This window comes from Anser anser (assembly GCF_964211835.1).
Source record: "Anser anser genome assembly, chromosome: 23".
Classification (NCBI taxonomy): domain Eukaryota; kingdom Metazoa; phylum Chordata; class Aves; order Anseriformes; family Anatidae; genus Anser; species Anser anser.
This window is the reverse complement of record NC_139744.1, coordinates 6,185,258-6,208,673: the sequence shown is the minus strand read 5'-3', so window position 1 is coordinate 6,208,673 and position 23,416 is coordinate 6,185,258. Positions and strand designations below refer to the sequence as shown.

At 54.9% G+C, this 23,416-nt stretch overlaps 1 protein-coding gene across 3 annotated transcripts in view; it reads left to right on the top strand.

Moving 5' to 3' along the window:
* Nucleotides 1-362: 362 nt before the first annotated feature.
* SCN4A (sodium voltage-gated channel alpha subunit 4) overlaps nucleotides 363-23,416 on the top strand; it is a 45,460-nt gene continuing 22,406 nt past the window's right edge. For 2 of the 3 annotated variants that reach the window (XM_083809061.1, XM_083809060.1), the window contains exons 1-10: nucleotides 363-1,462; nucleotides 11,558-11,856; nucleotides 12,170-12,290; nucleotides 13,123-13,210; nucleotides 13,829-13,957; nucleotides 14,078-14,169; nucleotides 18,728-19,024; nucleotides 21,137-21,200; nucleotides 21,588-21,729; nucleotides 22,649-22,861. In XM_083809061.1, coding sequence (XP_083665187.1) covers nucleotides 553-1,462; nucleotides 11,558-11,856; nucleotides 12,170-12,290; nucleotides 13,123-13,210; nucleotides 13,829-13,957; nucleotides 14,078-14,169; nucleotides 18,728-19,024; nucleotides 21,137-21,200; nucleotides 21,588-21,729; nucleotides 22,649-22,861 — 2,355 coding nt within the window. In that variant the 5' untranslated portion in view covers nucleotides 363-552. Of the gene's footprint in view, nucleotides 1,463-2,512; nucleotides 2,527-11,557; nucleotides 11,857-12,169; nucleotides 12,291-13,122; nucleotides 13,211-13,828; nucleotides 13,958-14,077; nucleotides 14,170-18,727; nucleotides 19,025-21,136; nucleotides 21,201-21,587; nucleotides 21,730-22,648; nucleotides 22,862-23,416 lie in introns of those variants that run through there. The other variant, XM_083809062.1, reaches the window with a different exon arrangement.

The following is a 23,416-nucleotide window of genomic DNA, read 5'->3' as shown; positions in this document are numbered from 1 at the left end:
TGATGTGACCCTGCCGCAGGGACTTCGCGATAGGTTTGCAAAAAGTTTGCAAAGGTTTTGTGTCTCTACCCGCATCGCGCCCTATAACTTCAGATTTGGGGCGGCTGTCCTCCGGCTCAGTGGGGCCGCGGCGTGGGGTGCCGCAGGAAGCGGCCACCCATCGCCCACCCATCGCCCACCGTGCCCTGGGGGTGCGGGCAGGGGGGTGCTGGGTGGGGGGGTGTTTTGTCGGGAGCCGGTGGGTGGCACTGCGGCCCCGTGCCGCGGGCACTGACACCGGATCCCCGGGACAGCCCCGGAGGCAGCAGCGGCCCCGCAGCCGCCCTCTGGCAAGCTCGGCTGGGGACCCCGGGCTCCAGCGCCAAGGGACCCTACAGGCAGGAAGGTAAGGGGCCTCGCCGCTTGGGGGGAGCAGGCAGCCAAGCCCACACATGTCCCAAGGCTTCGGCAAGATTTGGGACCCTTCTGCCCGCCCCTCTTCGCAGCAACGGGGATAGGGGTGCTGTGCCTTTGCCTGTTGCTTCTTTCCCTGCTCGCATCCCTGGATCTGCCATGGGACGCCAGGCTGCACTGCTTGGGCACGCCGGGGTGCCCCACAAGGTACCCATGCTGAGGGTGTCCCCAGTGCTTCGCCCGCTTCTTCATCCCTGCTCTGGGACGTGCCCAGTTCTGTGCTGTGGGGACTTCACCCTGCTGCTGCAAGTGCCCCTTCCCTGTGGGCTGGATCCTGCCAAAGCTCAGCCCCGCAGAGCCCTCACAGAGGCAGCAAGGATCTGGTGGTACAGGAGGGTCAGGATGCACCCAGCACCGGCTGCTTGGGGGGAGCTGCAAGCAAAAGCACCTCAAACACCCACGGGTCCCATGGGCTGTGCCAGGCACTGCCCTTATCCCACCCTGTCACCCCAAAGGCACTTCTGTTGCTGGTTTTGCACCCACATTAGTGTCACGGGCACCCCGGGCACCTCAAGCTCCCATTCTGGTTGCAGAGATGCAGCCTATCCACACAGGAAGAGCTGTGCTCTCCTGCATGCCCAGTGCCCTGCTGGGCACCCCAGGGTGCCCCCAGCTTCCCGGAGCACATCCTGGAGCTTCCACCTTTGTATGCCCCCCATCAGGTTTGCTCTAGGCTGTATGCAAAGCAAAACACCCCATGCAGCTTGTAGGGGCTTCCCGGTGGTGACAAGGTTGGGCTGGGGGCAGCTGGGGGCTGGGAAGCTGACGGGAACCACCAAGCATCCCCCAAATATCCTGCTACAGCCAAGAGGGCAAGCGGAAAGTCCCCAGAGCCACAGAGGGAGGACGTCCCTGTCCCTGCCCTCCACCACCAGATGCATCAGGGCTGCTCTTTGGCTGGTTGTAGCAAACTCCTCAGAGCAAAGCCAGGGCTCTTCACCACCTCCTTCCTCTGGTTTTGGCTGCTCACTGATTTTGGGAAACTCACTGCTGGGTGATTTAGGACCAGGTGAGCATCAGAAGGGTGGCACAGAGCTGAGAGCTGATGGTGAGTCCCCTCTGGATCAGGCTGGGTGCTGGGTGGTCGATGCACCCCAAAAGGGATGAACCTCGCGAGATGGGCACAGACGCCCCTGCACCTTCCTCCCTGCCCTGGGTGCCCGCTGTGCCCCCCATGCACCCCCCAAAACATGCAAAGAGCACCCAAAAGCCCTATCATGAAAGGCAGAGCAAGACATGAAGCAGGGCAAGCCCAGCACTGCGGCCGTCATGAGGTGGACGTGGTCCTGGGCACAGCCCTGGGCACAGTCCTGGGCACCCTGCTCTGGGTGGCCCTGCTGTAGCAGGGGTTGGAGCAGAGGGACCCAGAGGTCCCTGCCAGCCCCGAGCACTTGGCGCTGTGGTTCTGTGGGGTGCTGCTGGTGCTGTGGTTCTGTGGGGCTCGTGTGGGGCAGGAGCTGGAGCCCCCAGAGCAGAGAGGAGGAGCTGAGGCCAGCGCTGGGTGCTGTGTGGCTGCAGTAACGCTGCCAAAGGGCTGGAGATGATGTTGGCAGTGGGGTTGGCACCGTGTCCCGTCCCATCGTCCCGTCCTCCCCCTCGCCTTGCAGTTGTCCCGCTGCACTTTCCAATTGCGCGTCACTTTTGGGAGAGGTGAGGAGGTGCTGGCCGGGGTCCCTTACCACCTCCCCACGCCCAATTTGGGGCCAGAGCAAGCCTGAGTCCACCTCAACATCTGGCACGTCCTGCTGCGCTGCTGGGGGCACGCCGGGTGGCCACGTCCCCAGCTCGGGGCATGGCCGGGTGGCTGTGGAGCACGGAGGGGGGGTCCGCCGGGCGATGCAGGCGCCGCCACCCCCTTGATTGGCGCTGCCGGGGACGAATGCCACAGCTGAGACGTTGGAGGCTACCTGAAGGACCCCGCATGTCCTCAGGTTTCACTCATGACCATCTGACAGCAGCAGCAGCTGCTCTGCCAACAGGCACTCGCGGAGCCAAAGCCTCCAGGAGTCGAAGGAGAGGGAAAATCTGGCCCCGAAAGGTCTCTCCTTGGGATTTCGCTCTTTCCACCCAACGGTAAGTGCCAGATCCAGCCCTGGGACGATGCCAGGCCACCGGGCAGGGGCTTGGATGTCCCCAGGTTTCTCTTTCTGGCAGTGCAAGCTAGTGACGGGGTTTCACCGTGGGGACAGCGAAGCCCCCGCAGTCGTCACCCTTTCAGGAGCTTGGTATTCTGGGGGTTTGGGGTTTTGATCCCCCCTGTGCCAAAAACAGCCAGGAGCAGAGGGTAGAGTCCCTAGAAAAGGACTGGCAGGGTGTGGGGACATGGGTGTCAGCAGCCACCGGAGCTTCGGCAGCTTTATGGGACGAGAGGGGCGGTGGGGGGGAGGTGACGGGCCACCCGTTTGCGAGCCGCCGGCCGGAGGAAGAGAGCAGTGGGCACAGCTGAAAAGTCACAAGTCGCCTTTCTCCTGGCTTCTCCTGGAGATCTAAATATAAACCTCGGCCTGGCCAAGCCAAGGTTGCAGGAAAGGTCTGCGCAGTGCCTCGCAGTGTCCCCTTTCGGGAAGGCTCCTGTCCCCGCAGGGAGGCGGGACGCAATGGGACTGCTCTGCTGTGATACTGGGGACGCCGTGGTGCAAGGCCACTGCCCCCGTCAGCACACAAACCGGCAGCACCAGGGTGCAACTCAGCTCGGTTTTGGGGTGCACCCCCGCCAGCCCTACTACACGGGGCTCCCATTGCTCATGGGCCCTCTTTGAAACCCCGGTCTCATTTTGGGGTCAATCCAGAGGCACATAGTTACCCCGGTCCCCCCACCCGTCGCACTCAGCTGGATCTGGGGCTGATTTGCAGAGCGAGGTCTGCAGGAAAGCGCAAGCATTTCCTCCCTGCCCACCCCATCACAAGGGGATGCAGTGAGCAAAGCACGCTGCAAAACATTTAATAGCGGACATGGCAGATGAGCATCACTTGCATAAAACCCCAGTGATGGCAGGATATGACCAGTCAGTCCTCAGCTTTACGGGAGAGATCCTGCACGTGAGGTTGATGGACCAAGGCTGTGAACTTCTCCAGTCTGTGCTAGGAAAATGCCTGACGTAGCGACAGTTCATGGGGACAGGGCACGTTTACGGGAACTGGGTAGAGCACACAGAGTCCTGCTTTGACTCGGCCATGCTAATATTTGCACAGCATTTGCTGTTTTCCGCGCTGCGGTGTGTATAGAAGGGTCTGGTGAGCATCACCCAGGGCAAAGGGACCCCCGTGGAGTGGGTCCATCTCCCGTGGGGAAACCTTGCATGCTGGTGACCCCGGGATTTTGGCTGCCTGTACGTCCATGGGCAGCAGCACGGTGCTGGGGTCCCACTGGTGAGGGTGCGGGTCCCCGAGCCCACCTCCACCCTCCCTTCCCCCCCACCACCCCCTTGCTGCCTTCACTGCCGCCATGCTCAGATCTTTTCCAAGGCTGACATGGGAGCTGCTGGCAGGGCCGGGAGGGAGGAGCAGGGCTTGGATGTCACCCGAGTGCCAGCAGTGGGCAGGGGGCAAGTACAGGGTCCCCGCTTTAACCCTTCCCAAGCCTTCACTGCAGCCAAATCCCCCAAATAAACCCTAGTGGCCACCCATCCCCGGTGTCCCCTGTCACCCCCCCGGTGGGACGAGGTAACAGCCCTGCTCCCCTGTCCGGGCAGGACGGGGTTAGCGCGAGTTGCTGCAGGATGTTGCAACCTCCTATTTCCATCTGCGGCCAGGAGAGTATCCGAGGACTTCACAGCTTCCAGCCTATGCGTGTGCCACCCCCACCTCCAAGTACATCGAGGTACCCCTGGGGGCAAAAAGGCATTAAAGCGCCCATGTTCAAGTAAATCCAGGTCAATAGCGACTGGTGAATATCAGAAAATTAATTTCCATGTGGCTCATGGTGCCGGGTGTGGGAGCAGAGGCAGCTCTGCGGGGGCAGACGGAGGGGGAGAAGGGGTGCAGGTGCCCTGCGCTATTGCAGGGGTTGCATGAGACCCTGAGCAAGACAAGAAAGCAAAAATCTGCCATGCTTTCTTCAGGGTTTGTCTATGTGAATCCCACGCGGGGAAGGGCAGAGCAGGGGCTCAGCCGTGGTCCCAGGGGCTGGCAGTGGCATGCCGAGCACCAGGGCTTTGGCTCCCCAAAGCCAGCCGGGGACGACAGGGACCCCTTCGTGAGCAGCTGGGGAGCAGCACCCTGGTTGCATGTGCAGGTGGCAGGTGGCATGCAGGGCGATGTATCACATCCTCCAAGCAAAGCTGGGGAATCCTTGTCCCAAAGCGCACCCCGAGGCAGCAAAGAAAAGACCTCACCTGCAAATCCAGCCTTTGGTGCATGCAGATGTACCAGCGATGCCAGCGCTGCTTTAACAGGCGGTGAGAGACCTCGGCTGGTCTGCACTGGGCTGGGGGACCGCAGTGACACCGAGGAGCACAAACTGGCTGCAGCATCGCTGTCTGCCTGTCCTGGCTTGGCAAAGGCGTTTGTCAGCACCAGCCTCGCTTGTTTTCCAAGGGCAGCTTTCCACAGACCAAGCCCTTTTGCTCGACTTCGGGCAAATCGCAGCCTGCAGCACTTCACCCATCTCCCCAGCGTGATGGATGCTGCTTGGAAGCATCCTGCATTCCTGCATTGCCAAATATACTGAGAGGAGGGTAAAAAACCATGGTGGGGACAGCAAGCAGCACTGGGAGGGTGATGTTCTTGGGGACCATCAAAAACCTCAGTAATGCATAGTTTAATGCCGGCAAAAGAGGGATTATTTTCTTTCTTGCTCTCTAAGCCTGTCGAGCCTGCCCCTATTTGAAAGCAGAGCTGGGGAAAGGATTTGTATTATTCTTTTTATTTGTTTTACTGGTGTTACTTGCTTGTAATTAAGCCTTAACATCAGCTCCCTTTAAAACAGGGCAGCCTAAGAACTGTGAGCGCACAGTGGGCTGAGAAACACAGCAGCAGACGAGACACGGTGACCCACAGCAGGGTCAGGCAAATCGTTTGCTTGCAGAAGAAAAATTTGGAGACTTCGCATATCTTCCAGATAGGCTTTGCAAAGTAGTTACAGCCAAGCATTAAGGCATGCCCATATATCTGGGGATAGTAAACATCAGACTCTTAAATAGCATGTTATCGTCTTACAGAAAGGAACATAAACTTGTTTATAAAATGGCTAATTTTGTCTGGCACAACTGAGCGGTGTTTATCCTAGTTGCTGCTAGAAACTCATATAATCTCAAACACACTAATGCAGCTCCAGGCCCTGCTCTGCGCGGCGTTAAATCACCCATGCGCGTGACTTAAAGCAAAGCTCTCCACCCCCCACGCTATCCCTGGGCAAAGAAAAACCACTTCACTTCAGATTTTTCTCAATTTTCCCACTGTTTTTTCCAAAACTCAGGGAAAATACAGTGGGAAGTAAACACCCCACAGGACTTTCTCAAGCCATGACATCCCTAAAACCATTCCTGAAGGTGTTTTTTTTTGTCTCCAACCATCAAACTTTGCAACAAGGAGCCATGTCACCCCTTGCACTCAGGCATCCCAAAAAAAAGCTTAAATGTCCCCAAGCTGAAACAAGACCCACGGCAGCCAATGGCTTCGCCGCCCTGGCACACGGCTCCCGACTCCTCCTGCGTCCCAGCCTGAACTAAGCAGGGTTTGGGAATGTTTGGATGTGGCCCTTCTGCTGTCCCCCGTGGTCCCTGCACTGAGCACTGTGGTCCCTGCACTGAGCACTGTGGTGTAACGAGGTGTGAAAGGCAGCAGGGGACAAGGACACAGAAACCTCGGGTATTTAATCCCCGTAAAGTCCGTGGCCGTATAAATGCCGTTGTGACAGCATGGAGCATCCATGTCCTTGGGCTGGGTTTGAACCAAATAGGTTTTTGTGGGGCAGCAGTGGGTATCCCAGCCTATGGGATTTTATTTTTTAAAGCTAAACCCTGGATTAACGCACACAGGGTTGGAGAGGGGAGCAGCTATGTGGGTCTGAGCACGTGGGATGCCCACCTGCTGATTCAGAGCCTTCCATCTCCCATGGAAGCCCCTGGGCAATGCGCGTCCTTGCCTTGCAAGCTCCGTTTGCAGCAGCTTTTGGCACCCATGTGGCTGAGAACCTGTCCCCGAGCTGTGACTCGTCCCCGAGCCCCGTGCTCCCAGCTGGGTCCCGCTGCATCAGCCGCCCCACCCTGACCTCCTCGTGGGGATAAATGAGCAAGGGGTGGGTAGGGCTGGCTCATCCTGTTTGCAGGCAGCTGCTGGGTGCTCAGCTGGTGGAAGTGAGGTCTCCCATGAGGTTTTGATGTGCAGGCAATGAGGAGGGTGGTGCTGCAGGGGTGGGCATGTGGTGGGCTTGGGTTGTGTGCATGGCAGGGTCTGGGGCTGCTTTCCATCTCACCCAGCCCTTGAGCTGCTAGGTGCTGGTTTATCCCCCCCTGTGTTAACTTCTCACAGCTATGAGCACGGGGGCTGCTACAGCTCTCCTGGAGCTGGCTTTGGTGCATGAGCTAATTGTTTTCCTGTTAATCCCTGCTGCGGGGAGTGCTCCCAGTGTTACGCACGGCGAGCACTTGGCAGAGCATTGCCTTGGTGAATGAAGCTGATTTACACTTGTTGGTGAGTGGTTGTTTCTCATCTTGGACTTGTGGCTCTATCAGCCTCTTCTGAGGTCTTTCCAGAATGCTTCTTATTAAAAAGGACGACACCTGACAGCAGGCCTGCGGACGGGTAGGGACAGGTTCTCCAAGCCCCAGTCAATGATTTTGCTATGGCACAGCAGATCATCAGAGGGTCCCTCTGCTGTGTCCTGTGTTGTGGACATCCCTAGAGATGAAACCTCATGGCAGTGGTGCCTCCACTTAAGATGCCCCAGTCCTATCTCTGTGCCTTAACTTGGGTGCCCAGCCCTGAGCATGGGGGAGAACCAGTGCATCCCTCTGGGCTTAGCAGGCTGGTTCTAAGGTACAGGGAACTCTGGCCTTGCGGGTGCCCTCCCAAAACAATGTCCTGGCAGATGGGCTGAGCAGCTCTGTATCACCCGCAGCCACCTCTCCATGCACAGGCCCACATAGCAGCCAAGAAACTCCTTCCCCTCTTCCTCGGCCCCCAGGAGGCTATTTTCTGTGCAGGGGTGAAGTGCCAGCTTTGGACAGGGTGGCTGTCCAAGCACTCTGACTGCTCACCCTGTTACCCTTCTGTCTGCCTTGATTATCCAGGACCAATTACGCAGCATCTCTGGTAGCTTCCAAACCGCCCCTGTTATTTTGGAGGCTGACTTATTTGTGTGGCCTCAGAGCAGCAGAAAATATCAGAGGAAACTGAGTTTCCATCAAGGCAAAGACTGCATGGAGCTGTTCCCAGTTGCCTGCTGGTACTTGGTGATGCTGAACTGGAGGTAAGATGCTTCTCAGTGGTGACCCATGGTGTTGGACATGGGCAACGTGTCCAAAAACAACACCTGATAAGCTGTGCACATGATGGCTGCTTGGGGGGGGGGGTGTTTTTATCCCTGCAGAAGCACTGTAGATGCTCACAGAGGCTTTGGGATCCCACCAGCCCTGCTAAGCTGGTGCCAAGAAAGGAAAGCATGCTGGTTCTGAGCTCCTTAAATCTCAGCTTTAGTTGCTGTAGAGACAGAAAATAGTTTGAGAGGCTTGCACTTTTTGATAGCTTGGTTTTTAAATATAGTTTAAACAAAACTTGTCCAGATGGAAAAGAAATCTTGGTGAGCAGTCTCTTGTTCCCAGCACCTCCATTCTCTGGGGATCCCGTGTCCTGGGCAGGGCTGGGGCTGAGCGCCCAGGGTGGTTCATGCCTGGGCAGCAACTGTTGCTGCTCCCAAACCACTTAAGCGTATTGGAGGTGCAAAGAGCTGGATCTTGGTTTATTCTAGCAGCTGCTCTCAGGCTGAGATGCGCCAGGCTGGGAGCAGAGTCCAGCCCCAATGCCATCCTGGCACCTGGGGGTGACTGTGTCCCTGGTGTGGTGGGATTCTGCTGTCAGCCCCACACCGCCGTGGGGCTGGGGACCCGTGGGGCAGGCCTGCATTCAGCCCCTTCTCTTTTGGAAAGCAGTGACTAGAGGTGGCTCGGTGTGGGAGCTGCAGACCTAGTCCTGCCCCTGCTGTCACCCCAGTGTCTCTGGACATCCACAAAGGGGACAGCGTGGGTGCATGGGACCAGGCACCACAGAAAAGCAGCTCACAAACATGCGGCATCTTCACGGCCAGAGCAGTATCTCCTCAGAGCCCCTTCTGCTCGGACCCAGGCCATGCCAGCGGCTCCAGGCTGTACCGACAGCCCCAGCAGCTCCCCTTGCTCTGCGCCCTACAGCCGCGCATCCCCACTGCCACAGGCCTAGTGCTCGATGCCGAAAGCGAAGCCGGTGCCACTCACCCGCGCTCCCCTCCTGCGCCGGCTCCTGCCGGGGAGGAATGAGCAGAGTCATGGGGCTGCTGAAACCTGACTCCGGCCCTGATGGCCGGCGGCAGCTGGAGGCCCAGCCACCTCCGCCACACCGCAGGCTGGGTGTAGCAAGTGGGGCTGGGGCCTTGCTGTGGGTTTTGGGGGGCAGCATCCAGCTGGGGGCCTGGGGGTGGATGGGGAGCAGCACCCCATGTGTTGAAGCCTTGTGGGGCAGCACGCGGCTGAAGGAGCCAGAGCACAGGCGTGATCTGTAATGCAGGCTTGTCCAAACTGCTCCACAAAACCCAGTTTCCAGGGAAAATGAGGCTGGGTACACCAGCAAGCTTCTGTGTCCTCGGAGCCTCCGGGACAAGGGGAGGGTTGGTCCTGCTGGGGGTCCTGCTGCAGCACCCACCAGCGTGCCCCTGGTGGGACCTGGGCTGACTGGAGCCAGATGCAGCCCTGCACCTGCTGGGCTGGCCGAAGGGAATGGAGAGAGCAGGTTTCCAGAGCTGCTCAACAGAGCCTGAAACGGGTGTAAGGTGGGAATAACGCCAGTGTCACAGAGAGGAGAATGCAGCAGTGACTTTCCTCTAACAGATCAATGTGAAAAGCAACAGTGGGGTCCTGCTGCTGTAGGCAGACGTGGTGGCAGAAGTTCCCATTTTGCTTGCTTCCATCAGGTCCCAGCCTTGGGCCTGGAATGGCAGGCCTTCGGTACCTGACCTGGGCTGTGGTCAGCACCAGGCTGTGTTGGCAGAGGTGTGACTCAGTATATCCTATTAAATAAATCAATTTGCAAGGACAACAATTCTCCCCGTATTGAAACAGGTTCAAAACTGAAAAAAATGAAAATTAGAGCTCTTGATTTCTAAAGGCTGCTCCTTTTCAGCAGCCCAAGGCTGCCTGACAGGCAGCAAGTTGCTCCCATCCTTCTACCAGCTGCGTTTTGAAGCTGATTGCAGCCCTGGAGCGCAACCCCATGGGGGGTAGGGGCTGCTTGGGCTCAGTGATGGTGGGGGTCCCTGCCCTCTGATTGCATCTCTGGGGCTGGATGCCTCAGGGGGTGGGCACTGGTACCCCCAACACTGTGCCGCTGCAGGGATCACCAGCCCTTGGCAGCAGGAAATCCATTTTGCATGCTAAGATTCAATTCAGCAGCACTAGTAAGGGAGTGTGGCAGTCCCTAAAATGCAGTTATCCACCACTGCTTGAAATCAATACCTCCCTTTGCTTTTACTTTTATCGCTGGGATTTATAGTCAGCAAAAGAATGTGTCGATACTGGCTGTGCACTGGCTTTTCCCACCAGAGCTATAACTGTCCACTTCTCAATACTTACAAATGGCTGGAGGTCTCAGTCTCTCAGCTTTAAGCATGGTTTGAGGTTGGGGGTAGGAGTATTGACACTAATGCCCTTTCAGGGGCAGCTGTCCAGCAGTATTGTGCAAAGCGTTGGCACATGGAGGAGTTGATGCTCAGGGCTCAGCTTGTTGGTGGGATGCTTGTGTAGGAGAGGGTGTGCACCTCACCTTCCCCAAAATATCAGGGCTCTGCTACAGGCAACACTGATCTTGAATTTCCCTATTTCAGTATGCTGGGTTTTTTTAAACAAAACATCTTAATCTTTAGTTTTCAGATCATTTTTTTCATCTCTGCACTTCTCTTGCACTTCACTTTTTTTAACAATGGTGAAACCAGAACAAAAAACATTTCCCTCCACCTCTGATTCTGACATTGATATTTTTCAGAAAGCTAATTTTAGTCAACTTCAAGATTCTGGGTGAAACCACATGAAGCCAGCAAAATTTCCTGAAAATTCACCTCTGATGTAAGCTGGTCTTTGTGGGTGCAGCAGGCAGCGAGGTGGAGCTGAGGCAAGATGCCACCAAGAAAGAACATCCCTGGTGCCCAGAAAGCCCTTGCTGGGTGCTACAGCCCCTGGGTGCTATCACCCATCCACTCCGCACCTTCCCTCCGATGCTTTTAGTTGCTCTGCTTCTCTGTGGAGCCACCCTTATCGCTCCCAAATGGCCCATCCTATTCTGGTTTGGAGAGTGGCCCTGATCTCTGTATGAAAGTGCCACTATTGCTTTCTGGCTCGAGATAAGCCTTAACTCCTTCCTGTTGGGAGCAGAGCCACACAGAGCCGCAGGTCACTTTTGTCTCTTCGTGGGGATGGGAGCCGTGGAATGGCCGCTGGCCCATGGGACCGGGTTCCTCCGGCTCAGGACCCTCTTGCTCTGAGCCATGCAAGCTGCTTGCATATAAAAGGAAAAGCTAAGGGGAAAGAGCAGGGGTGGTGCTACTGGTACTGGAGGTGTCTGGTCTCGTTGAACAACCCTGTCTTGTTTGAAGCTGCACGTCGAATGAGCTGGCTGGTGTCAGGGATGCAGCTGCTCGGCTGGTGCAGCACCCTGAGGAAAGTCCCATGAGATGGTACTCTTGGTTGGGTCTGTGTGGAAGGAACGGAAAGGGTGCCTGCAGCCTGTGTGTGTCCATCTACGTGCAATCCATGCATTTTTTTTGTGATTACAACAGTTCTGAAGCTGCTGGTTGAAATAAAGCCACCTGCAGGAGCCCACTGAGGTCTTGCCACCATCCAGCTTCAGTGGCCAAGTCTCTAAATGCCCCCCACATAGCACCACCCAGCATCGACCCCTCAGCCCACCCTCTCCCCAGCAGGCCGAGCGCAGGCATCCTGCGAGCAGAATGAGAGCATGGCCGGCCTGCCGCACATCCCGGGCCCTGAGAACCTCCGCCCCTTCACCCCCGAGTCACTGGCTGCCATCGAGCAGCGCATCGCCGAGGCAGAGGCGCTCAAGGTAAAGCGGCAGCAGGTGGAGCTGCCCGAGGAAGAGGAGCTCAAGCCCAGCAGTGACCTGGAAGCCGGCAAGAACCTGCCCCTCATCTATGGTGACCCCCCCGTGGAGCTCATCGGGACACCCCTGGAGGACCTGGACCCTTTCTACAAGGATAAGAAGGTGAGGGACAGAGCTTAGCTCATGAGCATTAGGTGTAAGACACGCTGCCCCCCCAAAAAATAAAAAAAACCATGGACCTCCCCTTCTTTCACCTGTGCTTCTGGGTCTCATCTGAGCCCACCTTGGAGAGCCACAGCCCCAAATTGCTCTGGTTGCTTCTCCTCTGAAGCAGAGCATCCTTTCCATTACAAATTCTCAAGCTTTTGGAGATTGAAAATATGCACAGAGCTCCCACCTCCAACAGCACCTCATGGTCCGTGGGGGTTCAGGGTTGTGCAGCAGGACTAATGCATCACCTCTCTTTTCTCTGCAGACTTTCATAGTCCTCAACAAAGGGAAGTCTATATTCCGCTTCTCGGCGACTCCTGCCCTCTACCTGCTGGGTCCCTTCCACCCCATCCGGAGAGGAGCCATCAAAGTGCTCATCCATTCATATCCTTGATGCACTCTTGCCAGGGCAAATCCTGATGCAGGAAGGGCCAACAGCCCTGCAAGAGGGCTGAGAGAGGTGTTTTGTGATGCAGGTCTCATGGGCTGGTCCCCACCATGGCCAAGAGCCATCCCAGTGCTTTTGTCCCTTCCCAAGGAGTGGGTTTGGGATGCCTTCATGTCAGTCAGCACTCCGACACCAAGAGCTCAAAGCATCAATTTGGTTGGAGAAGGGAGGATGTCTACATGGTGGGCTTCCTAGGAAGAAGTACAAGTCTTCCAGGTCTGGAGAGACTTGGAAAGGAAGAAACATCTTTACAGGACAGAGGATCCTGTCCCAAGTGGGTGGTGGGTGAATTTGGGAGCTCAAGGGATTCTTTGGGAGAGGGGAGGCAGAGGAACCAGGACACTGGGGTATGGGAAAGGAGGCAATGTGGGCAGTGATGGGACTTCTGGAGTGGGACAAACAGGAAAGGACCCCAGGAGCAGGAGGGGTCCTAGGGCAGGTGGGAAGCAGCCCCAGTAGGGGCAGTGACTGTGGCAGAGGGTTCTGAGAAGTTGTATCCTGGGGTGACGGAGAGGAGGGAACACCAAGGAGGTGGGAAGGGGAACAGAAAGCGAGGCCAGGGCCATGCATGGGAGCAGGGGACTGTGGAAAGGTGTGAGCATGGGACAGAGCTGGAACAGAGCTGCAGGAGGAGCGAGTCAGAGCTCGGGGACAAGGTGGGCACCACAACAAGAGGAGCAGGAGTGCTTGCCTTCCTACCCCCATTAGTACCCGTGCAAAGGAGGAATTAGGCAGCAGTCCCAGCATTTCTCCTTGACCAGGTTTTAAATTATTCAGCATGTTCATCATGATCACGATTTTAACCAACTGCGTGTTTATGACATTGAGCAACCCGCCAGCGTGGTCCAAGATTGTGGAGTAAGTCTCTGCGGGTCAGAGGGGGATCCAGGCACCCTTCAGAGAAGAGGTGTCCTTGGGAGATGGTGGTGGCCCTCTCGATCTCCAAAGGGACATCTGTGCTCTGCACCTTGCAAAGGGCAGGAGAGTTTCAGAGCTGCCCAAAAGCTGGTGGGGCCCCCTGACAGGGGACCGCTGTCGGTTGGGTTGGGCTGACCATGGTGGCGTGGGGAGGCTGAGCAGATCCACCAAGCCAAGGAGCATGGACTGCCAGGTGGGAAGGGGGAAATGCAGCATTTTCTGCATGGACAGGTTGTGGCAGGGTTTTACAGAGAGTGCAGTGGTGGTGGGACGTGCACAGAGATCAGAGGTGATGCAGGGTAGTCACCCATGGTGGTGACGCCTGAAGGAGTCCCAGTTTGCCCTGTGAACTGAGGTTGTGGGAAAACCTCCCTCAGTGCTGAAGCATGTCAGGAACCCGGCAGCCCCTTGCCACACACTCCAGAACTTGCTTCCAAAAACTGTCCCACGGCTCTGGGCACAGGCAGGGCCCAGCAAAACCTCCTGGGGCCCAAACTTCTTCCAGAGCTGACCCTTGGACCTGGATGAGCATCCCCTGGGTCACCATTCCCATTTCAGATACACCTTCACTGGAATATACACCTTTGAGTCCCTCATAAAGATACTGTCGAGAGGCTTCTGCATCGATGACTTTACATTCCTGCGTGACCCGTGGAATTGGCTGGACTTCATGGTCATCTCCATGGCGTGAGTGCAGTGGGATGGGGGCAGAGACCTGGGGGGGGAGGCCTGTGGAGAAGAGCTGGGAATCTGGGGGGGTGGTCATCTGGCCCAGCCCCTGATGCCTTCTCCTCTCGCATCTTGCAGCTACATCACCGAGTTCGTGGACCTGGGGAACATATCTGCTCTCAGGACCTTCCGCGTCCTCCGTGCCTTGAAAACCATCACAGTGATACCAGGTGGGAATTAGAGAAGGGGTCTCCTCACCCTTTCTTGAGGTCAGGGTTTTCAATGTTCAAAGCTCTTAAAAAAAAAAAAAAAAAAAAAAAAAAGTGGAAAACACGGTATTCAAAACTTTTAAATCATTTTCCAGCCAGTAATTCAGCTTTTGGGCCAGGCCCAGCTGATTTGACACCTTTAATTTAGCTGCACTCACTCACTGTTTGACTAAATTTTCTGTCAAGCCAGACATGGTGTTTTTAGGGCTTCTCAGAGATGTTCCAAGTGCTAACATTGGGTTTATGGGCCTGATTAATGATCCTGATACAGTTTTCACAGAATCACAGAATCATCTAGGTTGGAAGAGACCTCCAAGATCAACTAGTCCAACCTCTGACCGAACACTAGCAAGTTCTCCACTAAACCATGTCACTAAGCTCTACATCTAAACATCTTTTAAAGACCTCCAGGGATGGTGACTCAACCACTTCCCTGGGCAGCCCATTCCAATGCCTAACAACACTTTTGGTAAAGAGTTCGTCCTAATATCCAACCTAAACCTCCCCTGGCACAACTTTACCCTATTCCCCCTCGTCCTATCACCAGGCACGTGGGAGAATAGACCAATCCCCACCTCCCTACAGCCTCCTTTAAGGTACCTACAGAGAGCGATAAGGTCGCCCCTGAGCCTCCTCTTCTCCAGGCTGAACAACCCCAGCTCCCTCAGCCGCTCCTCGTAACACTTGTTCTCCAGACCCCTCACCAGCTTCGTTGCCCTTCTCTGGGCTCGCTCGAGCACCTCGATGTCCTTCTTGGAGTGAGGGGCCCAAAACTGAACACAGTACTCAAGGTGCGGCCTCACCAGAGCCGAGTACAGGGAGACAATTACTTTCCTAGTCCTGCTGGCCACACTGTTTCTTATACAAGCCAGGATGCTGTTGGCCTTCTTGGCCACGTGAGCACACTGCTGGCTCATATTAAGCTGACTATCAACCAATACTCCCAGGTCCTTCTCTGCCAGGCAGCTTTCCAGCCACTCATCTCCCAGCCTGTAGCTCTGCTTGGGGTTGTTGTGCCCCAGGTGCAGGACCCGGCACTTGGCCTTGTTGACCTTCATACAGTTGGTCTCAGCCCATCGGTCCAGCCTATCCAGATCATCCTATCCTCGAGCAGATCGACACACGTACCTAACTCGGTGTCATCTGCAAACTTACTGAGGGTGCACTCGATCCCCTCATCCAGATCATCAATAAAGACATTGAAGAGAACTGGCCCTAGTACTGGGGGACTCCACTAGAGACCGGCCTCCAACTGGATTTGACTCCATTCACCATGACTCTTTGGGCCCGGCTATCCAGCCAGGTTTTATCCCAGCGAAGCGTACGCCAGTCCAGGCCATGAGTAGCCAGTTTCTTGAGGAGAATGCTGTGGGAAACGGTGTCAAAAGCCTTACTGAAGTCAAGGTAGATCACATCCACAGCCTTTCCCTCATCCACTAAGCATGTCACTTTGTCATAGGAGATCAGGCTTGTCAAGCAGGACCTGCCTTTCATAAACCCATGCTGACTGGGCCTGATCGCCTGGTTGCCCTGCAAGTGCCGCGTGATGACACTCAAGATAGTCTGCTCCATGAGCTTCCCTGGCACTGAAGTCAAACTAACAGGCCTATAGTTTCCCGGGTCTACCCTCTGGCCCTTCTTGTAGATGGGCGTCATGTTTGCTAGCCGCCAGTCGACTGGGACCTCCCCTGATAGCCAGGACTGCTGATAAATGATGGAAAGCAGCTTGGCCAGCTCTTCCACCTGTTCTCTCAGTACCCTCAGGTGGATCCCATCCAGCCCCATCGACTTGCGTACATCTAAATGCTGTAGCAGGTCGCCAACCATTTCCTCGTGGATTATGAGGGCCACATTCTGTTCCCCATCCCCTTCCACCAGCTGAGGGTACTGGGTAACCAGAGAACAACTGGTTTTGCCGCTAAAGACTGAGGCAAAGAAGGCATTAAGCACCTCATCCTTTTCCCCATCTCTCGTCACTGTTTCCCTCCACATCCAGTAAAGGATGGAGATTCTCCTTAGTCCTCCTTTTCGTGTTAATGTATTTATAAAAACATTTTCTGTTATCTTTAACAGCAGTAGCCAGATTGAGCTCCAGATGAGCTTTGGCCTTTCTAATTTTGTCCCTGCACATCCTTACAACATCCTTATAATCCTTCTGAGTGGCCCGCCCTCTTTTCCAAAGACCATAAACCCTCTTTTTTTTTCCTAAGCTCTAGCCACAACTCTCTGTTCAGCCAGGCCGGTCTTCCTCCACACCAGCTTGTCTTTGGGCACGTGGGGACAGACTGCTCCTGAGCCATTAAGATTTCCTTCTTGAAGAGTGCCCAGTCTTCCTGGACTTCTATGCCCTTCAGAACTGCCTCCCAAGGGACTCCACTAACCAGTGTCCTGAACGGCTCAAAGTCTGCCCTCTGACAGCAGTTTTACTGATCCCCCTCCTGACTTCGCCAAGAATAGAGAAGTCTACCATTTCGTGGTCACTCTGCCCAAGACAGCTCCCAACCACCACATCTCCCACCAGTCCTTCTCTGTTTGTGAACAGAAGGTCTAGCAGGGCACCTCCCCTGGTTGGCTCTCTAACCAGCTGTGTCAGGAAGCTATCTTCCACACTCTCCAGAAACCTCCTAGACTGCTTCCTCCAAGCTGTATTGTATTTCCAGGATATGTCTGGGAAGTTGAAGTCCCCCACGAGAACAAGTGCTGACGATTTCGCAACTTCTGCTAGCTGCCTGTATAACTCCTTATCTGTCTCCTCATCCTGGTTTGGTGGTCTGTAACAGACCCCCACCAGGATGCTTGCCTTGTTGGCCTTCCCGCTGATCCTAACCCATAGGGACTCAACCTTATCATTCCCAGTCTCGAGTTCCACAGCATCAAAACACTCTCTAACAGAGAGAGCCACGCCACCACCCCTTCTATGCTGCCTGTCCCTTCTGAAGAGCCTATAGCCAGTCATTGCAGCACCCCAGTCATGGGAGTGATCCCACCACGTTTCAGTGATGGCAACCAAGTCATAGCCTGCCTGCTGCACGATGGCTTCCAGCTCCTCTTGTTTGTTGCCCATGCTGCATGCATTAGTGTAGATGTACTTCAGTCGTGCCATTACCTTCTCCCCCGGCCCTGACATTGTTCCCCTGGCACACCTCTAACAAGCCTTATTTCATCCCCATCCCCCTTCTTACCTAGTTCATAAAGCCTAGTTTTGTCCCCACAGCTGGCTGCTCTTGTGCCAGGGTTGGGGTATTTAGTGGACTGTGGTGCAAGTGCTAAGCGGTGAGGATTTTATATCAACCCAAATATCCAGCCTAGGGTGTTGGGAGCTTGTTATCAAATAACTCTGGTGTCTGTTTCCCACACCTGATGCCATTTCAATGCCCCATGTCAGTACCAGCCAGTGGAAGCATACAGAAACCATAGGTCAGACCCCCAGAAGAAGTGTGAGATTGAGCTGTGAGTGATAATTTGTTGTGGTGGAAAAATCCTGCTTCATCTTTTGTTCCTGTAGCTTCCACATCTTTTGGGTTCCTATTTGAAAGGTTTTATTTTGCCTCCATCAAACAGGCTAAAAACTGCATTTATTCTTGGTCCCAGGGCTCTTATTTCTGGAATGACATCCCCCCAAGAGGCTCTACAGAAATAGCAGTTTCAAAAATAAGCTGTTTTTGAATGGCTGTCCTAAGCATTTTGCAACATAGACAAGCCCTTGGAGAACAGGGTTTTACCTAAATAGTTTGGGCAGGGGGAAACTGGCATGATGACAGGGCTAAAAACCCTGCATCTTTGGAGAACTGCCTCCATACACATTGCTCCGAGCTGCTTTAAGATCAACGTCAGGATGTCCTGGCGTCACCCATCATGCACGCAGACAGGAACGAAAATTCCTCATCAAAAGCCCAGCAAGGATCCACGGGCAAGCCTCCTCCCTGCCGCTGTCTGTGGAGGAAGCAAGTTAATCCCAGTGCTTAATGCAAACTGTCGCTTCCATCACCTCTGCTCGGATGCCTGAGGGTTTCTCTGCCTGGAATGGACCAGCTGGGCTCCTGGCCACAGCACACATGAGGGTTTTGGACCATGGAGGCTTTTGTGCAGCCAGAGCCAAGAGCGGTGCTGAGCATCTTCCAACTGGGCTGCCAAACGGCTTTCCCGTGTGCCACAGCAAAGTGATCTGTCCTGGTGGTTTGGGGCAAAAATGGCCAGATAGGGGCATTTGGGAAAAGTGCAAAGCCAAATGGGATGGACTTTGAGTTGTGATGTTGAGGTCAAAGCTGGTGCAGGGAGGCCTGGCTGCCCCCCCCCCAGGGGGACAAATCTGGGGAAGGGTCGATGCTGCCCAGCCGTGTGTGGGGACAGAGGGGTAGCCAGGATACAGCATGGGGCAGGGCAGTGGGTCTGAGTCCATAGGGTGAAACTGGTGATACTGCGTGTCCCCACCAGATCCAGACCCTCTGGGGAGCACCATAGCGTGATCTCCACCAGCAGCAAACCAGCAATTAGCTCAGCAGCAACGCCTCCCTCCTAGGGCTGAAGACAATCGTTGGGGCGCTCATCCAGTCGGTGAAGAAGCTCTCAGATGTCATGATCCTCACCGTCTTCTGCCTGAGTGTCTTTGCCCTCATTGGCCTCCAGCTCTTCATGGGAAACCTCCGGCACAAGTGCGTGCGGTGGCCCCCCCTCAATGACACCCTGCTGGGGGACTTCGGGCTAGACAACGACACATTGGCCAATGCAACGCTCTATGGCAACCTCACCGACAGCATTGACAGCAACTTCACCAGCAACAACACCTTTGATTTTGAGGCCTACATCAACGATGAAGGTAAATGCTTGCTGCTCCCCTTCTCCGTCAAGCACATCACACTCCTTGCCCCTTGGTTTACCCCTCTCTTCCTCCATGTCCGACCAAGATGGTTTGTTCTCATGGGTCTTCCTGCTGAGGTGCTTCAACAGGGTTTGGGTTTTGCAAGGAGGTATGGATGGTGGGTGAGATGATGGATGTGCATACTCAGAGAATGGACAGATGGGCTTGAATCTTCCTTGTCAGGGAAAATGCAGTTCCCTTGGCGTGCTAGACTCTTCCAGGAATGTTGCAGGGTAGGGAGGCAACTGCAAAAACCGGCATCTCCATCTCTGCCCTGTGATAGCAAGGTCTCACTCTTCCCCATCAGGGTGAGCTCTGGGGGATGACTGCTCCATCTGGTCACAGCAGGGGGATGCAGCCCTCTAGGAGGTGATGCGACTTGGGGTGGACAACCAGAGGGATGCAGGAATGACATTTCCCATTTTCACTATTGCTTCAGAGCAGGTTCCTTCCCCAGGTACCTGTGCCTCCGGCTAGCACAGTGTGCAACACCGTGACAGCCGACAGGAGGGAAAGGAGGAGAGGTGGGATCAAGCACAGGTCCATGGACAGGTCTTCATGTTTGCTATGTCACTACCACTTCTTAGAGATGAGTTTGGCCCAAAAGGTGTTGTGAGTTTTTCTTCTTTCTCTTGTTTTTTATAAAACATTCCATGAAAATGTGAAGATCTTGGAAAACCTGTCAGAAAGGTTTTCATTTGCCTTTAATTGTTGTTTTCCTATGGAATGGACTTTTGACTAATTGTGGCTTTATTCCTTTTTTTTCCTCCCAACTCCTTCTGGCTCCCAGACCCTGGGGAAAGCCCAGTCCCAAACACAGGCTCTGACTTTGAACTTCTGACCAAACCTCACCTTGTGCAACCAAACTGAGCACTTGCCAGACGCAGTCACACACACACAAAAAAAAAAAAAAAACCAGGAAGCAGCATCCAAAAGCAATACTGTGTTGGAAAACACTTGGGAAAATCCACACGGGTCACAGATTGAAAGCAGACTTGCCTAGAGCAAGCTGTGCCTTGGGGATGGTCTCTAACAGAGATGTTTCACATCCCATTTTGGGCACTCAAATCTCAGCAGAAGGTTGGGTTACGACACGGCTGAGCTGTTTTGACCAGCTGTGTAAGTAGCTCTGGCATTAATTACAGGAAGGCTTCTATGCAGGGGTGCAAATTCAATATATAGACTCTAATGAGCGCAGTGCAAATAGCAATAGCACCCTGCATCTGTGCCTTCAGGTTAGCAGCTCCTGGGGCCAGGCCAAAAACACATTGCCTGGAGCTTCATGAGGGGGACAACACTTCCCACAGAGGTTAAATAAAAGCCGGGTTGGAAGAAGGCAAGCATGGCCAGGGGTGCTCCTAGGAAGCTCCAGAAATCCCAGTGTGGGTCCCAGTTGCTGTGCTAGGTGATGCTTGAGGCCATGGGTGGGTGTCTCGAGGGGCTCATCTCCATGTCCCTGGGGGCAGGTGACTGGTGGTGGCATGTCTTGGGAGCTCCTGTGGCTGTGGGTCTGTGCCTGAGCTGGAGAGATGAGCTTTAAGGAGTTCTGGTCTCATGTCTGTGAGCAGGTGGGGTTTTCCACCAGGGAGGGACTTGTTGGGATGGGAGCAGCAGGATGAAGGTGATGGCCATGGGCCATTTCCCCAGGCTTTTTGGAGCCCAGGCTGCCGGTCTGCAGAGGTCCCAGCGTTCACTCATCTGAGCCCTGTCACCCCCCAGTGCTTTCATCCATCCCCGTGAACACCTGTGCTGGTAACGTCCCTTTGACCATCTGCTAGCCCACCTTCCCGCGAGGCCTGGCCCTGCCACTTGGCTGTTTCCAGAGCTCTTTTCGGGCTTGAAGCCATCCAGCTGGGCAGGTGAAACAATGCCGCGAGGTCTGAGCTGGTGCCAAGTAGTGCAGCACAGATAGCAAAGTCAGCAGGCAGGAGACAGCCCAGAGCCCAGTGCTGGGGGCTGGGATGGTTTCCCTGACAGTGAGGAGCTGCCAAGAACTTGAAAGTGAATGTTTGTATTTTTGTTTTGTTTTGTTTTGTTTTCCTGTGTCTTGCTCTTTCCCTATCTGCGAAGCAAATTTCTACTTTCTGGAGGGAGCGCTCGATGCCCTGCTCTGCGGGAACAGCAGCGATGCTGGGTGAGTGCAGCTCATGCTGCTGGCCTAGGTCCCCTCTGGCTCCCTGGGGAGGGGTCAAGGCAGCCTGCAGGACCGCTGAACAGTCTGGGCATGTCAACGGCACCCTTGTGGGCATGTTTCTGCCGCAGAAAACATAGCAAGTTCCCACCTGCGGGATGGAACAAGCAGCCCATTGGAACAGGCTGGCCAGAAAAGCAGCGCATGCCCTGTCACTGCAAGTGTTCAATGTTGGGTTGGTGGGGCTTTGATCAACACGATGCAGGGAAAAATAGCCTGTGGCAGACATCTAGATGGTCTTTAAGGGTTTCCTTGGAACCCAAACCGCTCTGCGGGCTGAGGGCGCACACGGGGCGGTGACAGGGCCTGATGCTGGCTGCCCTTTGGCAGGAAGTGCCCTGAGGGATACGAGTGCATGAAGGCGGGGAGGAACCCCAACTACGGCTACACCAGCTACGACACCTTCAGCTGGGCTTTCCTGGCGCTGTTCCGCCTCATGACGCAGGACTTTTGGGAGAACCTCTTCCAGCTGGTAGGTGCTCGTGGGACCCTGGCGCATGGCTTCAGTCATCCATCCCTCTGGGCAATGGCCTCAACTTTTATTTCATTTATTTATTTTGTATATTTACTCCTTCCATGCAAATACTCTCAATTCAATGTTGCCCCTGGTCTAGGACAGGTAAAAAGTCACTTGGTTGGCTACTTGTGGGACTGTTAGTTCAGGGAACTAATGGGGATCAGCAGAGACGGGGCATGGTCCTGTCCTGCTCCCCACCCTGAGCGGTGCAGGACGCTTTCAAAGCCCAGGTATGCTTCAGGGAATTATACCCCTGTCAGCATATCAGGGAAATCAGGGATTTACAGGAGTATCTGGTACATCTCCAGCTTGAGATAGTTATCCCTCCTTACCCTCTCCCTTAGGTTGGTTGTCCCCTGGACTGAGGTATCCTATAGGTAGAAGCTGCAGACACCACGAAATTCCCCTGGCCAAATGGATGCAGCCCCGGCTCTGGGACTGATTAGATAAGAAGGGCAAGCCAGTGCCTGTGTCCTCTGGAGGCGATGGCACCCAGATGCAGAGTTAGAGAAGAACTTGTCCCAAGGATGAGACCTGAGCAGTTGGGCTGTGGGACATCGGCCCCTGTCCCAGAGGTGCAGGTCTGCGAATGTCGGCCCTGTCTCTACGCACGCCTGCCCCAGGCCGCCGGTGGGCACAGAGCGGTGCAGATGGCTTTGCCGAGACCTCCAGCCTTTCCACACCAGTCCTAACCCAGTGCTGTGGACTGCAGGAAGGTCAGTTGGGCAGCGAGCAGCCCTCAGGGAAAATGGGAGCAAAATCTTATATCACTACCGTGAATGGGAGGGTGTCCAGAGCAAGGATTCTCGTTCATTACCACCAAACTGAAACCATGCTGAGGAGGTGTGACAGCCTGTTCCTCCCCTTCCCACAGACCCTGCGTGCAGCAGGGAAGACATACATGATCTTCTTCGTGGTGGTTATATTCCTGGGTTCCTTCTACCTCATCAACCTCATCCTGGCGGTGGTGGCCATGGCCTACGCAGAACAAAATGATGCCACGATGCTGGAGGCACAGCAGAAGGAGGAGGAATTTCAGCAGCTCATGGAGCAGCTGAAGAAGCACCAGGAGGAGCAAGAGAAGCAGGTTGGTGGAAAGCATTGAGGCCACGATGAGGAACCTTAGGAATAAAAGGAGAAAAGGAGAGGCAGTGACAAGTGTGGTGATATTCCTATTTCTGTAAAATCTAAGAATAAGCCCCACTTGCTCCCTACCAAACAAAGACGAGAACTGAGTACCTATTTTGGGGTCACCAGCTGAATCAAAAGTTGACATATTCTCGGGGGGGGGGGGGAGGGAGGGGTCGGGAATAAAAGGCTGAAAATATTAAATTCCAACATCCAAACACCAATAAAAGGAGCACTGGGAGGCAGCAGAGAGGTGCAGCACAGGTCCGGCACAGCTTGAAAGGAAGAGGTGAGAAACAAGGCAGGAAGGACACGAGAACTAATAATAGGCCCTTCTACAGCACATCAAGAGCAGAAAACCTAGCAGAGAGCCTGCAGGGGCAGGTTACAATCAGGGCATGAAAGAACCACTCAAGAGAGATAGGGCAGTTGCAGCAAAGTTTGATGAAATATGACCAACACTGGAAACAGAAGAGAAGACACAAGAGACCCTGAATCTTGCCCACGGAGGTCC